This window comes from Coregonus clupeaformis, unplaced genomic scaffold, assembly GCF_020615455.1.
Source record: "Coregonus clupeaformis isolate EN_2021a unplaced genomic scaffold, ASM2061545v1 scaf2473, whole genome shotgun sequence".
NCBI lineage: Eukaryota > Metazoa > Chordata > Actinopteri > Salmoniformes > Salmonidae > Coregonus > Coregonus clupeaformis.
In genome coordinates, this window is record NW_025535927.1 from 1 (window position 1) to 17,653 (window position 17,653).

The following is a 17,653-nucleotide window of genomic DNA, read 5'->3' on the forward strand; positions in this document are numbered from 1 at the left end:
TGACTCTTGATGCAGGGTGTACAACCAGCCCAAGGTGAATAATACATTATTCTGTACCTTTGTTATTCTCCATTGTCCTTGCAAGGCATGGGGTTTCCAGAAACCGTGCAGCACTCTAATAAACTGTAATGAAAGGAATCCAAAGTATCAGTTATTTAATGCCAGCTGTAGTTCCCCTGTGAGGAAGTCATTATCACATATCACAGTGTGGTAGTTTACCCTGATCTAACACAGTCACTTAAAACATCAGTGATGGACACACTTGTTGACTCTTTGATGTGTCTTTCATCATTCCAACCATCACAGCCTGGCTCTCTGAAGATCAGCTGATGTGGATACTTCAAGGCTGGAAGAGTTTTCTCGTGAATAGCGATTGAATTGTGTTTATGGATATGGAGTTCTGTTTTTGTTTTTGTTCCTTTGTAGTTGAAGCAAACACAGATGTTCTGTGGCTTTGGCAGGGTGATAAACACTATAGAGAGGTGGGGGGGGTGATAAACACTATAGAGAGGTGGGGGGTGATAAACACTATGGGGGGGTGATAAACACTATGGGGGGGGTAGATAAACAACAAACATGTTTACAGCCACTGGAACCATCTACTCTGTGTTGTTGAGCTTTTATTTGACATGTGCAATGAGAGCTAATCTCTCTGTGGTCAGATAGAGAGACATGGACAGGTTCCCAGATGCAGATACTGGTCCAAGGCTTTAGGCAAATGATTATTGAAAGAAGGATGTTGTTCTCTTGTAGCTGTTCTCCACTGGAAAGATCAGCGGGACCAAAGTAGCGAAGCTCAAAGCCAGTTTCAGCCTGCTCCACGACACCTTGAAAAGGTAAGTGATCTCATCTCTCCCTGTCCATAGACGCTCCTTACATGTTTACATGGATAACAGAAACCACACTGTATGAGGCTGGACTGGACCTGTGCCATAGTATTGACCCATCAGTACCTGTTTAAAATGACCCATCAGTACCTGTATACACTGAGTATACAAAACATTATGAACATGATATTGTTTCCATGACATAGACTGACCAGGTGAAAGCTATGATCCCTTATTGATGTCACTTGTTAAATCCACTTCAATCAGTGTAGATGAAGGGGAGGAGACAGGTTAAAGAAGGATTTTTAAGCCTTGAGACAATTGAGACATGGATTGTGTATGTTTCATTCAGAGGGTGAATGGGCAAGACAAAATATATAAGTGCCTTTGAACAGGGTATGGTAGTAGGTGCCAGGCACACCGGTTTGTGTCTAAAACTGCAACGCTGCTGGGTTTTTCACACTCAACAGTTTCCAGTGTGTATCAAGAATGGTCCACCACCCAAAGGGCATCCAGCCAACTTGACACAACTGTGGGAAGCATTGGCGTCAACATGAGCCAGCATCCCTGTGGAACGTTTTCGACACCTTACAGAGTCCATGCCCCGACGAATTGAGGCTGTTCTGAGGGCAAGAGGGGATGCAACTCAATATTAGGAAGGTGTTCTTAATGTTTTGTAGACTCAGTGTATAACTACCCTCGGACGCCCAGCTAAGGTGAAAGTCTGTGACAGAGTCTACTACCTACCAACACCTGTATCTGTGTACCACTAGCACCTCTGTGTGATCCCTCCTACCTGAGGGTGTTGAGCTGAGCCAGCTGACCACATCTCTGCCCTGTAATATGACCCATCAGTACCTGTGTGTGTGACCCGCTAGTGACTAGTACTTGTGTCTGTCTGTGACCCCCATCTCCCCACCCCAGCTCCCAGCAGTCAGAGATCCGGCTGCTGCAGGAGGCCAAGCGGTTCCGAGCAGAGCTGGAGCACCAGCAGAGAGAGCTGGAGAAGGCTGAGCAGTTCCCTGAGGGGCCGGACACAGAGGTCAGCCGCATGAGACAGCAGCTCCTCAAGTTCCACAACGACCTGCAAGAGGCAGAGGAGAGGGACTACCAGATGAACTACCAGCTAGAGTGGTGAGGGGACGAGTTGATTTAGATTACAGCTAACACACACACACAATGACTAGAGCCTAGTGTAGAGAGAGAGTGTGTGTGTGTGTGCGTGTGTGTGTGTGTGTGTGTGTGTGTGTGTCTTTCTGTCTGTCTGAGGTTAAGGGTATGCCCAGCTCCTGAGCCACTTGTTTAGTCCTGTCAGTCCTGGAAGTGGTATGGGCGGCAGGTTGGCCCAGTAACCGAAAGGTTGCTAGTTCGAATCCCCGAGCCAACAAGGTGAAAAATATATCAATGTACCCTTGAGCAAGGCACTTAACCCTAATTGCTCCAGGGTAGCCATTGATCATGGCTGACCCTGGCAGTGACCCCAATATCCGAGGGTTTCTCAGGGGGAGTTGGGATATGAAAAAAAGTAATATATATTTCCATTTTACACGTGTATAATACACACTTGGACCTGTGTGAAACAGGACAAATATGAGCACCCACTAGCCTCCTCCACTTGTTCTCAACAACACTCCTGTCCTTGTGTCCGAAAGGCCAAGCACGCCCCAAAACACAGCATGGAAAAGAACACAGCTGTCTGCTCTCTGCACAACAAATACACACACACAGTTAAACTGAAAGGCCACAGAGAGGCCATTGGAATATTGCTTAGCAACTGATGAAACAAGCTTGTGAAAAAAACAAAGAAAGAGGACATTAAAGGAAAGGTCTCTTCATCAGTCATTTAATCAGCAAGGACTAGGATATGGCTATGGTTACATCCCAAATGGCACCCTATTCCCTATATAATACACTACATTTGACAAGGGACCATAGGGCTCTGGTCAAAAGTAGTGCACTACATAGGGAATAGGGTGCCATTCGGGACGGACACTATGATTCACCAGGGTAGTAGCCTAGAACACATTGTTCCTGTAGATATGTCCTTTATATCTGTGGGTAGATGATATTCACATTGTTCCTGAAGATATTTCCTTTATATCTGTGGGTAGATGATATTCACATTGTTCCTGAATATATTTCCATTATAGCTGTGGGGTAGATGATATTCACATTGTTCCTGAAGATATTTCCATTATAGCTGTGGGGTAGATGATATTCACATTGTTCCTGAAGATATTTCCATTATAGCTGTGGGGTAGATGTTGGACCTATTGTTAAGGCCTGCAACAGTAATTGAAATATTAGGCTAAATAAAAAGCATTGCTTACATTGCATTCTGACTAGATGTTGTAATGAACTATTCTGTCTCTTGTTGTATATGATCCTGTGAATGTGTATAGATGTGACTGTCAGTTTGGCAGCCTCCTCTCTTCCTCTGGTGAACTACCCTCCATACGACGGACAGATGCTCACCGCAAAGATGTCTTTAGATGTGCAATGTTAAGCCCTTGATCACAAGCCAGACAGATAGACAGGAATTCAACTGTCAGTCGTTTTAGCTTCAAATGCAGTATTTACAGATGACAGGAAGCAACACAAGTGCTGTGAAAGTAGCCTAGAGGCCTGCTTATCCACCCAGCAATTTCTCACTGAGGATTGTTTGTACGTGTCAGGAATTTAATATCTACCACTGGACTTTGTAAATATCAGAACCCTGTCAACAGTTGAACTCAGTTGAACATTTCACATAGTAGCAACTACTGACAAATGTGTTTTACTCAGATGTTGCCAAGAAACTATTTTCTGAAAGCAATAAATATTTTCAGTGTGGCTACATGTATATATTTCCCTGCCTCTTTTTATCAACTGGGTTAGAACCCTGATCATCTGGACTCCAAGACTGTGTTAGGGGGTTGAGCTAATGCCTAGGCAAGGTTACTTGAGGTTATTACACAACCACTTGTTAACTAAGCTTGTCTTCAACTTTTGTCACTTTTGCATCTTCTCTGTAAAGTATTTCTGAGAACTTGTGTTCAAGTTCCTTCCTCTTGTTTCTTCCTGTAAATCAGGGGTGTCAAACTCGTTTCATGGAGGGCCTAGTGTCTGCTGGTTTTTGGTTTCTCCTTTCAGTTAAGACCTAGACAACCAGGTGAGGGGAGTTCCTTACTAATTAGGGACCTTAATTCATCACTCAAGTACAAGGGAGGAGAGAACACCCACAGACACTCAGTCCTCCGTGGAACGAGTCTGACACGTGGTCTAAATGATGCCGCCTCTGTTTACAGTCTTACAGAAGAGAAGCTTCGCCTGGAGAAAGAGTATGAGACTCAACCCAAACCAGTTGTAAGTATCTCAGTGCAACAGTCACAGATGTATTTCCCACTGATAGTCATTCACATGATCTGTCCCCATCATACAGCTGGCACCACAGCATAACATCCCTTGATGTCACGTACAGTAGTAAATCACTCATTTAGAAGCAGAGAAATGACACGTACACAGTGAGAGCGCAGAGAAATAGACGGTATCTTTGCTGAGAGGCATCCTTGTCAAAATGCTTGATTGATGAGGCCTGCTTCTTGACAGTTCAGTCTCCTCATTGTCATTGGGTTGTGGTGTCATACATGCATATGTAGGTGTCTAACACTAAGAGAGGTCAGATCATTGCTCTAATGTGATATTTTACATTACTCCTTTAATGAACTTTTTACTACAGTTAGTTTGGTTACAGTTAAATAGCAATGACTTTGTAACACCCAACAAAACAACTATATAATCACATAGTTACGTATAATCAAATTCCCAAGAATGTCACGACCCAGCTTTTAGCTTTGATATCCGCTTCAAATAGCTGGCACGGTACGGGGGTATGTCCCATAACCCATTGCTCCTGGTGTGTCCTCAGGAGCTGGAGAAGCGTGCGAAGGCCCTGAAGGACAGCAGTGAGGACCTGAGGAAGGAGGCAGCTCAGAGGAGACAGGAGATACACAGCCTGCTGGAGGACATGGAGGCCAGGCACAAACTGATCACCAGGGAGCAGAGAGAACTGGAGGACAAGAAGGACATCACAGTAAACAACCAGGTGACAGGACTGAGGGTGGAGGGGGCACAAGGGGTGGTAGAGGGGTGGAAGAGGGGTGGTAGAGGGGTGGTAGAGGGGGTGGTAGAGGGGTGGAAGAGGGGTGGCAGAGGGGTGGAAGAGGGGTGGTAGAGGGGTGGTAGAGGGGTGGTAGAGGGGTGGCAGAGGGGTGGAAGAGGGGTGGAAGAGGGGTGGAAGAGGGGTGGTAGAGGGGTGGAAGAGGGGTGGAAGAGGGGTGGAAGAGGGGTGGAAGAGGGGTGGTAGAGGGGTGGTAGAGGGGTGGAAGAGGGGTGGTAGAGGGGTGGTAGAGGGGTGGTAGAGGGGTGGTAGAGGGGTGGTAGAGGGGTGGAAGAGGGGTGGCAGAGGGGTGATAGAGGGGTGGTAGAGGGGTGGAAGAGGGGGTGGAAGAGGGGTGGTAGAGGGGTGGAAGAGGGGGTGGTAGAGGGGTGGAAGAGTGGTGGTAGAGGGGTGGTAGAGGGGGTGGTAGAGGGGTGGAAGAGGGGGTGGTAGAGGGGTGGTAGAGGGGTGGAAGAGGGGTGGCAGAGGGGTGATAGAGGGGTGGTAGAGGGGTGGTAGAGGGGGTGGAAGAGGGGGTGGCAGAGGGGTGGAAGAGGGGTGGAAGAGGGGTGGCAGAGGGGTGGAAGAGGGGTGGTAGAGGGGTGGAAGAGGGGTGGTAGAGGGGTGGTAGAGGGGTGGTAGAGGGGTGGAAGAGGGGTGGCAGAGGGGTGGCAGAGGGGTGGGAGAGGGGTGGTAGAGGGGTGGAAGAGGGGTGGTAGAGGGGTGGTAGAGGGGTGGAAGAGGGGTGGCAGAGGGGTGGTAGAGGGGTGGAAGAGGGGTGGTAGAGGGGTGGTAGAGGGGGTGGCAGAGGGGGTGGAAGAGGGGTGGTAGAGGGGTGGAAGAGGGGTGGTAGAGGGGTGGAAGAGGGGTGGAAGAGGGGTGGCAGAGGGGTGGAAGAGGGGTGGAAGAGGGGTGGTAGAGGGGTGGTAGAGGGTCAGTCTTGTGTTTAAAATACCATAGAGAAGGGCATTATATAAAAACCATTGAGGTAGAAGGGCTCATTGGTTTTTCTATAATGTCCTTCTCTATGGTGTGTTGTCTTGTGTCGCCAGGCTGAGTTGGCCCAGCTTCTGTCTGTGCCTGGCCAACTGGGGAAGGAGATTGAGAGGATCAACAGGAAAAAGATGTACGTAAGATGTGGGTGGCTCTGAATTCATGTACTGGTAATGTGCTATACCTACCCTTCATAACTAACTCTGTAGCTACTACTAAAGAAGGAATTATGGCCTTGCTCATGAGTCATGGGAGGGAGACTCCCAACATAAATCTTGATCCAGTCCACAGTTTTTTGGGGCACTTACCAAGAGTAAACGCCTAACCCTACAGACCAATGTCTCTATGTCAAAACTGGCTGGAATGACATCTTTGCAAGCTGTTTTGCTCGCTGGGTTAACCCTACAGTCTACCAGCCTGGTGTAATGTATGTCTTCCTCTGTGGTGGCCAGGGAGGTCGAGAAAAGTAAGGCGGCCCTGGACGAGCAGCTGTCTGAGATGGCGGCTCTGCAGAAGGTGACGGAGGCCCGCTGCCGCTCCCTGGAGGAGGAGAAGAGGGAGGTGAGGAGGCAGGTGGAGGGGCGCAGGGCACACCTGGAGGCTGCCGAGAGGGAGTACGGCATGCTGCAGAAAGAACAGGAGATGGCCAAGGAGAAGGAGGTCATTATGATGGGACAGAGGTACAGGATTGGCTACAGACAATGTCCATTTATTTATAGCAGCGTCTATATGCAGCGATAGTGCCTACATAACACTGTTGCTACATAGTTGCTGCCTTCTGAACTTTTGTTATTACGTGAGTTAAATCCCTGTATATTGATGTTCCCACCATCTTGTTTTCAAGGGGATCCCAACAGAATAAACCACAATGCATGAAAAGAAAATTGGGGCCACATGCACAGAACGGACAGAGCTTGATGTGTCCCACAAGAGCAATAACATTATCTAATTATCCCCCATTCATTTTGACATGGTTTTCAATCATTCTAATCTGGATGCATTGGCTTGTATTGTCCCCTATTAGTCCAAACGCTGTCTCTCTTTAGAACCACCACAACTGCTGTGAAACCCCCACTGGGATCTGTCCTGCATTGCCTTTACTGTTTCTCCCCTCTGGCCATAGCACAAGGACGGCTCAAAAACCCATTTCACTGGAACTAGACTGAGATGGGAACCACATGCAGCAGCTCTATTGTTACTGGTTCTATGTAGTCTCTGGCAGATTTAAGGGGACAGTGCTGTGGGGAACAATGATAATGGGGTTTTCCTATGAGTTCTCTCTCTCTCTCTCTCTCTCTCTCTCTCTCTCTCTCTCTCTCTCTCTCTCTCTCTCTCTCTCTCTCTCTCTCTCTCTCTCTCTCTCTCTCTCTCTCTCTCTCTCTCTCTCTCTCTCTCTCTCTCTCTCTCTCTCTCTCTCTCTCTCTCTCTCTCTCTCTCTCTCTCTCTCTCTCTCTCTCTCTCTCTCTCTCTCTCTCTCTCTCTCTCTCTCTCTCTCTCTCTCTCTCTCTCTGTATGTCTCTCTCTGTATGTCTCTCTCTGTATGTCTCTCTATCTCTCTATTTGTCAGAGGAATGCTGGACGTCAATACAGGCCACTGCATCATGGAAAGGAAGAGCGTGCAGGAGAACCTGGCACGGAAGCAGCGTGAGAGGGACCGGCAGCTCAGAGAGCTGAAGAAGGTGGAGCTGCAGCTCAAAATGGCCCAGGACGCGTTGGTCCACACCCAGCTACTGCATGACAAGACCAAGTCTACGGTTAGTTCACAGTTCACACACTCAGCTCAAACAGGCCCACAGTGTTCTGGTCTGTAATGATAGAGGATACTATGTAATGATAGAGGATACTATGTAATGATAGAGGATACTATGTAATGATAGAGGATACTATGTAATGATAGAGGATACTATGTAATGATAGAGGATACTATGTAATGATAGAGGATACTGTGCAATGATAGAGGATACTATGTAATGATAGAGGATACTATGTAATGATAGAGGATACTATGTAATGATAGAGGATACTGTGTAATGATAGAGGATACTATGTAATGATAGAGGATACTATGTAATGATAGAGGATACTATGAAATGATAGAGGATACTGTGTAATGATAGAGGATACTATGCAATGATAGAGGATACTATGTAATGATAGAGGATACTATGTAATGATAGAGGATACTATGTAATGATAGAGGATACTGTGCAATGATAGAGGATACTATGTAATGATAGAGGATACTATGTAATGATAGAGGATACTATGTAATGATAGAGGATACTGTGTAATGATAGAGGATACTATGTAATGATAGAGGATACTATGTAATGATAGAGGATACTATGTAATGATAGAGGATACTATGTAATGATAGAGGATACTATGTAATGATAGAGGATACTATGTAAAGATAGAGGATACTATGTAATGATAGAGGATACTATGTAATGATAGAGGATACTATGTAAAGATAGAGGATACTATGTAATGATAGAGGATACTATGTAATGATAGAGGATACTATGTAATGATAGAGGATACTATGTAAAGATATCTCTCTCTCACTTTAAAATGTCTTATTTTATAGATTTTATTTGGTTGACGTTTCATCCCCCAATAGCCTCTGTGCTTCCTTGATGATGTGTCCAGAGATCAAAGTGGTAGTGACACACATCACTCACAGGTTTACAAATGTCCACATGGGACATGAGTGACGAACAGAGAGAGGAACTGGAAAAGTGTCAGCAGATTTTACACCATAAAACATGAAAGACATTGGTGTAGTGACGCATTTGGAACTGCCCCTATTAATTACAGAAACCTTACACAATTGTCACGAACTCTGATGCGGATGTGGTGCGAATCAATAGCAGGACACAGGAGCTCAGTATATCCAGACTTTACTAGAAAATCCAAAAATCATAACACGGGTCAAACAACCCGGAGGCAAAACTTACGCCACAGTGCGTAAAATACTCCCAAACCGAACTGCGCACGAACAATAGTGCGACGGTAAAACAAAGAGAGTCTAGCAAACAGCACTGCACCAAGCGACAGGAAAACAATTACACACAACACATGACAAACACATGGAACAATATATAGGGTACATAATCACACTAACAGGGAACAGGTGCACAACAACTAGACAAAACCAAACGAACATCGAACACATCCAACGGTGGCAGCTAGTACTCCGGAGACGACGACCGCCGAAGCCTGCCCGAGCAAGGAGGAGGAGCAGCCTCGGCCGAAACCGTGACAACAATATAGTGTTCCCCCCAGTTTTATGAATTCAATCCAATTATTTATTTGTCATTATTTATTTCCTTAGTTTAATTCTGATCTCAGTACGTTTCGCCATCTGCCACGGTTGTATAAAACAGTACGCAACGGAGAGAAAGGGTGCGTCCCAAATGGTACCCTATTCCTTACAATAGGGCACTACTGTAAAAGTCGTGCACACTCTTAGAAAAAAGGGGTTCCAAAAGGGTTCTTCTGCTGTCCCCATAGGATAACCCTTTTTGGTTCCAGGTAGAACCCTTTTGGGTTCCATGTAGAACCCTCTGTGGAAAGGGTTCTACATGTAACCCAAAAGGGTTCTACCTGGAACCAAAACGGGTTCTTCAAAGGGTTCTCCTATGGGGACAGCCGAAGAACCCTTTTATGTTCTAGATGGCACCTTTTATGTTTAGAGACATGAATACTAAGAGATCTGAGGGGGGTTTGTTGTTCTTACAGAGGGATGCCAAACCCAAAAGTGACAGGATTCTAAAGACAAGACAGGAGTTACAGTTAGAAGTGGACAAGCTGAAGAGAAACCTGATTCATCAGGTAAATAGCATATGTTTGAAATCGTGTGTTTGTGTGTGTTTTTGATTTGTGTAAGGCATAAATATGTGCATGTGTGTGTGTGGGTGTGTGTGTGTAGCAACCAGTAGCTGAGGTGGAGACCCAGCTGGTGAAACAGTGTGTGGAACAGGAGCAGGAGCTGATGAGAGAGTCTCACAGACACAGAGAGGAGCTCCACACCCTCAGCTGTCTGACTCAGATCAAAGCTGATGAGAGAGAGCAGAAGTCCAGGGAGCGCCACAGGGCTGAGGTAAAACACATTATATCAGATCGCTATAGAACATCTCACCAGAAGTCCAGGGAGCGCCACAGGGCTGAGGTAAAACACATTATATCAGATCGCTATAGAACATCTCACCAGAAGTCCAGGGAGCGCCACAGGGCTGAGGTAAAACACATTATATCAGATCGCTATAGAACATCTCACCAGAAGTCCAGGGAGCGCCACAGGGCTGAGGTAAAACACATTATATCAGATCACTATAGAACATCTCACCAGAAGTCCAGGGAGCGCCACAGGGCTGAGGTAAAACACATTATATCAGATCGCTATAGAACATCTCACCAGAAGTCCAGGGAGCGCCACAGGGCTGAGGTAAAACACATTATATCAGATCACTATAGAACATCTCACCATCAATGTTACCTCCCATTTTTTTGGGCACTGAGCAAATTTCAGGTCTGCTGAGCGCAAACTTGAACTTTGTTAAAATTCTGTGCAACTTCCAGTGCGCATTTACTGTGAATACTGAGGCTGTACCCGCTTTAAGGTACAGGTTTAACAGTGGCTACAGTGGCTTGCAAAAGTATTCACCCCCCTTGGCGTTTTTCTTATTTTGTTGCCTTACAACCTGGAATTAAAATGGATTTTGGGGGGGTTTGTATCATTTGATATACACAACATGCCTACCACTTTGAAGATGCAAAATATTTTTTATTGTAAAACAAACAAGAAATAAGACAAAAAAACTGAAAACTTGAGCGTGCATAACTATTCACCCCCCCCAAAGTCAATACTTTGTAGAGCCACCTTTTGCAGCAATTACAGCTGAAAGTCTCTTGGGGTATGTCTTTATAAGCTTGGCACATCTAGCCACTGAGATTTTGCCCATTCTTCAAGGCAAAACTGCTCCAGCTCCTTCAAGTTGGATGGGTTCCGCTGGTGTATAGCAATCTTTAAGTAATACCACCGATTCTCAATTGGATTGAGATCTGGGCTTTGACTAGGCCATTCCAAGACATTTAAATGTTTCCCCTTAAACCACTCAAGTGTTGCTTTAGCAGTATGCTTAGGGTCATTGTCCTGCTGGAAGGTGAACCTCCGTCCCAGTCTCAAATCTCTGGAAGACTGAAACAGGTTTCCCTCGAGAATGTCCCTGTATTTTTAGCGCCATCCATCATTCCTTCAATTCTGACCAGTTTCCCAGTCCCTGCCAATGTAAAACATCCCCACAGCATGATGCTGCCACCACCATGCTTCACTGTGGGGATGGTGTTCTCGGGGTGATGAGAGGTGTTGGGTTTGCGCCAGACATAGCGGTTTCCTTGATGGCCAAAAAGCTCAATTTTAGTCTCATCTGACCAGAGTGCCTTCTTCCATATGTTTGGGGAGTCTCCCACATGCAAACGTGTTTGCTTATTTTTTTCTTTAAGCAATGGCTTTTTTCTGGCCACTCTTCCGTAAAGCCCAGCTCTGTGGAGTGTACGGCTTAAAGGGGTCCTATGGACAGATACTCCAATCTCTGCTGTGGAGCTTTGCAGCTCCATCAGGGTTATCTTTGGTCTCTTTGTTACCGCTCTGATTAATACCCTCCTTGCCTGGTCCGTGAGTTTTGGTGGGCGGCCCTGTCACGACCGTCTACGGAAGGAGTGGACCAAAGCGCAGCGTTTGTAGCGAACATGACTTTATTAAAGTTAAAGTGCACGAACGAGAAAACAATAAACAATGACGGATAGTGAAGTCCTCAGTACACAGACTGAAACATGGAACAAAAACCCACAACCCTAAGGTGAACACTGACAGGTTAAATATGGCTCCCAATCAGAGATAACGAGCCGACAGCTGACACTCGTTACCTCCGATTGGGAGTCACATGACGAGACAAGACACTACAACCAAAACCAAACACAACCAAATGAACACACCCTATACCCAACACAACCAAATGAATACACCCTGGCTCAAACTACACAGTCCCGGAGCCAGAGCGTGACAGTACCCCCCCCTAAAGGCGCGGACTGCGACCGCGCCTCAATAAGGGCTAAACAAGGGAGGGCTGGGTGGGCATACCTCCTCGGCGGTGGTTCTGGCTCCGGCCTAGATCCCCACTTCCTCTCCAACCCCCCAAAGTACCCCTGGTCCTGTCTAGCCCCGCTGGCCGGAGCCGGACTGACGACACGCGCCCCTGGCTTGGTGCGTGGAACAGGAATGGACCGGAATGGGCTGCGACGCGCACCACAGACTTGGTGCGGAGATCAGGAACGAGCCGGACAGGGCTGACGACGCACCCCGTAGGCTTGGTGCGTGGAGCAGGGACAGGCCGGGCAGGGCTGTCGGCGCACACCGTAGACTTGGTGCGTGGAGCAGGAACAGGCCGGACCGGGCTGGCGACGCACACCGTAGACTTGGTGCGTAGAGCAGGAACAGGCCGGGCAGGGCTGTCGACGCACACCGTAGGCTTGGTGCGTAGAGCAGGAACAGGCCGGACCGGGCTGGCGACGCACACCGTAGACTTGGTGCATAGAGCAGGAACAGGCCGGGCAGGGCTGTCGACCGCACACCGTAGGCTTGGTGCGTAGAGCAGGAACAGGCCGGGCAGGGCTGGCGATGCACACCGTAGGTTTAGTGCGTGGAGCAGGAACAGGCCGGGCAGGGCTGTCGACGCACACCGTAGGCTTGGTGCGTGGAGCAGGAACAGGCCGGGCTGGGCTGGCGACGCACACCATAGGTTTAGTGCGTGGAGCAGGAACCGGCCGGGCTGGGCTGGCGACGCACACCGTAGGTTTAGTGCGTGGAGCAGGAACAGGCCGGGCTGGACTGGCGACGCACACCGTGGGCTTGGTGCGTGGAGTAGGAACAGGCCGGGCAGGGCTGGCGACGCACACCGTAGGCTTGGTGCGTGGAGCAGGAACAGGCCGGGCTGGGCTGGCGACGCACACCGTAGGTTTAGTGCGTGGAGCAGGAACCGGCCGGGCTGGGCTGGCGACGCACACCGTAGGTTTAGTGCGTGGAGCAGGAACAGGCCGGGCTGGACTGGCGACGCACACCGTGGGCTTGGTGCGTGGAGTAGGAACAGGCCGGTCCGTACCGGGAACACACACCACTGGCCTTAACTGGGGATCAGGAACGGGCCGGACCGGACTGGTAACACACATCAGTCTCTCACGCCGTGCCACAACAACTTCCCTCCCTCTACTCGCCAATGGCTCCCGTAATCCGATAGCCTTCTCTCCACATCTCCCCTGTGGCAGCCTCCTGCTGCCCAGTCGCCCATGCCGTGTGCCCCCCTAAAAAAATTCTTGGGGGTGCCTCTCGTCCTTCCGACGATGGCCCTGCTGACGCCGTTGCTCCTCTCCTGCCAGGTTCTCCCCCTTCATCGCCCTCCGGTACCGGACGGCCTCCTCCTGCGTAATATGTCCCCAGCCGAGGAGGACATCCACCAGCGTTCTCTCCTGCGGGTGTTCCTGTATACGCTGCTTGGTCCTTTTGTGGTGGGTTTTTCTGTCACGACCGTCTACGGAAGGAGTGGACCAAAGCGCAGCGTTTGTAGCGAACATGACTTTATTAAAGTTAAAGTGCACGAACGAGAAAACAATAAACAATGACGGATAGTGAAGTCCTCAGTACACAGACTGAAACATGGAACAAAAACCCACAACCCTAAGGTGAACACTGACAGGTTAAATATGGCTCCCAATCAGAGATAACGAGCCGACAGCTGACACTCGTTACCTCCGATTGGGAGTCACATGACGAGACAAGACACTACAACCAAAACCAAACACAACCAAATGAACACACCCTATACCCAACACAACCAAATGAATACACCCTGGCTCAAACTACACAGTCCCGGAGCCAGAGCGTGACAGGCCCTCTCATGGCAAGTTTGTTGTGGTGCCATATTCTTTCAATTTTTTTATAATGGATTTAATAGTGCTCCGTGGGATGTTCAAATTTCTGATATTTTTTTATAACCCAACCCTGATCTGTACTTCTCCACAACTTTGTACCTGACCTGTTTGGAGAGCTCCTTGGTCTTCATGGTGCCGCTTGCTTAGTGGTGCCCCTTGCTTAGTGGTGTTGCAGACTCTGGGGCCTTTCAGAACAGGTGTATATATACTGAGATCATGTGACAGATCATGTGACACTTAGATTGCTCACAGGTGGACTTAATTTAACTAATTATGTGACTTCTGAAGGTAATAGGTTGCACCAGATCTTATTTAGGGGCTGAATAGGAAAGGGGGTGAATACATATGCACGCACCACTTTTCCATTATTTATTTTTTTGAATTTTTGAAAAACTAGTTATTTTTTTCATTTCACTTCACCAATTTGGACTATTTTGTGTATGTCCATTACATGAAATCCAAATAAAAATCAATTTAAATTACAGGTTGTAATGCAACAAAATAGGAAAAACGCCAAGGGGGATGAATACTGCAAGGCACTGTATGTAGGCAATTGTGGCTATTTGATCATAATGTAGGCCCACCAGAGTGGCCTACCATCAAAAACAATGGAGAAAATACATCCCAAAACATTTTAACATGGAATTAGCTGTTTTATTATTCAGCTTTCAGTAGCAGCCAATGTGTGGTGTTCAATGTAGGCCTACATTCTATGAGACTTTTGAAAAAAACATGCAGGGCTTGACATTAACCTTTTTGACTGAAAATGTTGTTGTGTTGTATGATGCAAGAAACCACTTTACAAAATAAAATGCATTATTATTCCCATACCATTATTACAGAGAATAAGACAAATTATGCTACACTCTGCCCATTGGCTACTTAGCTTATTCAAGCCTGTCTCAAAATACAACACTGCCCCTTTAAGACAAAAAAAAGCTCTTTACCTGACTCGCTTTTCAAAGATGGCTAGAAATGTACACTTTTGTGCTCTTGTAGGAAGCAATCACTCCCCTATTGCTGACTACAAATTATCTATAACTGGGCTAATAACTCACTAACTAGCAAAGAATATGAACAAAATGTGCACACGTGGCTACATGCATATCTCGCTTAGATCTCAAAACAACACAACCTGAGATAACACACAACCTGAGATAACACACAACCTGAGATAGCACACAACCTGAGATAGCACACAACCTGAGATAACACACAACCTGAGATAGCACACAACCTGAGATAACACACAACCTGAGATAGCACACAACCTGAGATAACACACAACCTGAGATAGCACACAACCTGAGATAGCACACAACCTGAGATAGCACACAACCTGAGATAGCACACAACCTGAGATAACACACAACCTGAGATAGCACACAACCTGAGATAGCACACAACCTGAGATAGCACACAACCTGAGATAGCACACAACCTGAGATAGCACACAACCTGAGATAACACACAACCTGAGATAGCACACAACCTGAGATAGCACACAACCTGAGATAGCACACAACCTGAGATAGCACACAACCTGAGATACCACACACAGTCTGAGTTAAGTAACACACATCGTGAGGTAATATGTCCACAGGTAATCCAAATAACTTGAGCAACAGCGACAGGCCTGAGGTATTTTTCAAACTCTGAAATATATTCGCTGCAATCATTTACTACAGCTACAGTAATGACTTACAGCGTAGCTTCAGCATGAGTCTGGTAATGGTTTCCATAGTGACGTGTTGATGTTCTCAACAAAACAACAAAACACACTAGCTAAGACTATCTTTCTTACGCGTACGGGAAAGTTGACTCAACAGCTTTTACTAAGAAGATCATGTGTTATTTTAATGTCTCAACAGCAAAGATACAATCGCATCAAGCAAGAGCTGAGAGGCAAGAGTCTAGTGATCCATGAACTCAAGAAACAGAACCAGGAGGTCCAGTCCAGGTAGCTCTCTCTCTCTCACTGCTGAATGAAGACCTTAACGCCTTAACCCTTAGATTAACCGCTAACCTTAACGCCTTAACCCTTACCTTAACCCCTAACCCTAACCTTAACACCTAGTCTTAACCCTTACCTTAACCCCTAACCCTAACCTTAACGCCTTAACCCTTACCTTAACCCCTAACCCTAACCTTAACCCCTAGCCTTAACCCTAACCTTAACCCCTAACCATAACGCCTTAACCCTTACCTTAACCCCTAACCCTAACCTTAACACTTAGCCTTAACCCTTACCTTAACCCCTAACCCTAACCTTAACCCCTAACCTTAACGCCTAACTTTAACCCTTAACCCCTAACCTTAACGCCTTAACCCTTACCCTAATCCTAACCTTAACCCTTAACCCCTAACCCTAACCTTAACGCCTAGTGTAGCTAACATCAGCCACCTAGCTAACCTAGCTAACTTTGGTTTCTTCATAACAAATTGGAATTCGTTATGAAGAAAATCGTGTAATGGACACGAATGCGTTATTAAGAAGAAAATTGTGTAGTGGACACAAAAATAATAATTTTTTGTGTGCCTGTCACAAATGTCGAATAAGTAATTTGTATCTATTTCACGATAATCTGTGATAGTGTGTTGCAACGACCTATGAATGACTACTGCTGCTCCATAACTAGGCCATTTGGTCCCTAGGTATTTACCAAGTGTGTTGAAATAAGTATCACAGAGTACCATTGGTACCACGTAGTGTCTTTAAATACCAAGTAAGGAGCAGCTCAGACACACCTGGAAAATAAAGTGTCTGGGTGGCTGATTTGAATGCCTAACTTGATTAATTTTGGTGTTTCCTCTGTGCCAATACAAACACTCTCTCTCTCTCTCTCTCTCTCTCTCTCTGACTCTCTCTCTCCTTCCCTCTCCTTCTCCCTCCCTGCATCTAGGCTTAGTGTGTTTGCCAAGCTGTATGACAACATCAAGGGTGATAGGAACAAGTGTGTGAACCTGATCCAGATGGCCTCCCAGAGAACGGCTGAGATGAGGGAGAAGTTCAAGATCCTGGAAAACGAGATTGAGATCCTCAGAACCAACGCCATCAACAAAGACAAGTGAGAGAGATAGGGAGTACATCCCATCCTCAAAACAACATTCAGACGTTCGCCACCCTGTTTTGATGTAAGATTATGAACATCCTGCGCGCGTGTCTGTCTGCGTTCCACAGGCTGCTCCAGAAGTCCCGTCTAAAGCACTTCCACAGCCACACCGTCAGAGACAGCCTGAGGAACGACATCTCCAAGGTGATTTATCCTACCTGGTTAATCAGGTAATCCTGCTCTTCTCACTCCATCCTCTAGATAGAATATCACTGAGGTTGACCTTCCGACCTTCCGACCTTCCGACCTTCCGACCTTCCGACCTTCCGCACTATGAAGGTAATAGAGTGCCATTTGGGACGGAACCTTACTTGTCCTGATCCCATCTCCAAGGTGACCTGGGTTAGGGTTAGGGTTAGGATGTTTCTCTGTTGTCCTGATCCCATCTCCAAGGTGACCTGGGTTAGGGTTAGGGTTAGGATGTTTCTCTGTTGTCCTGATCCCATCTCCAAGGTGACCTGGGTTAGGGTTAGGATGTTTCTCTGTTGTCCTGATCCCATCTCCAAGGTGACCTGGGTTAGGGTTAGGGTTATGATGTTTCTCTGTTGTCCTGATCCCATCTCCAAGGTGACCTGAGTTAGGGTTAGGGTTAG

At 46.9% G+C, this 17,653-nt stretch overlaps 1 protein-coding gene across 1 annotated transcript in view; it reads left to right on the top strand.

Annotated features, from left to right (window-relative positions):
* Positions 1-753: 753 nt before the first annotated feature.
* The window catches only part of LOC121543342 (coiled-coil domain-containing protein 146), a gene marked incomplete at its 5' end in the record, with an annotated part of 65,479 nt that continues 48,579 nt past the window's right edge, over positions 754-17,653 (top strand). The window contains 12 exons of the mRNA XM_045219556.1: positions 754-836; positions 1,752-1,961; positions 4,115-4,172; positions 4,735-4,911; positions 6,018-6,091; positions 6,411-6,638; positions 7,526-7,712; positions 9,703-9,795; positions 9,893-10,063; positions 15,819-15,907; positions 16,851-17,015; positions 17,129-17,204. Coding sequence (XP_045075491.1) covers positions 754-836; positions 1,752-1,961; positions 4,115-4,172; positions 4,735-4,911; positions 6,018-6,091; positions 6,411-6,638; positions 7,526-7,712; positions 9,703-9,795; positions 9,893-10,063; positions 15,819-15,907; positions 16,851-17,015; positions 17,129-17,204 — 1,611 coding nt within the window. The remainder of the gene's footprint in view (positions 837-1,751; positions 1,962-4,114; positions 4,173-4,734; positions 4,912-6,017; positions 6,092-6,410; positions 6,639-7,525; positions 7,713-9,702; positions 9,796-9,892; positions 10,064-15,818; positions 15,908-16,850; positions 17,016-17,128; positions 17,205-17,653) is intronic.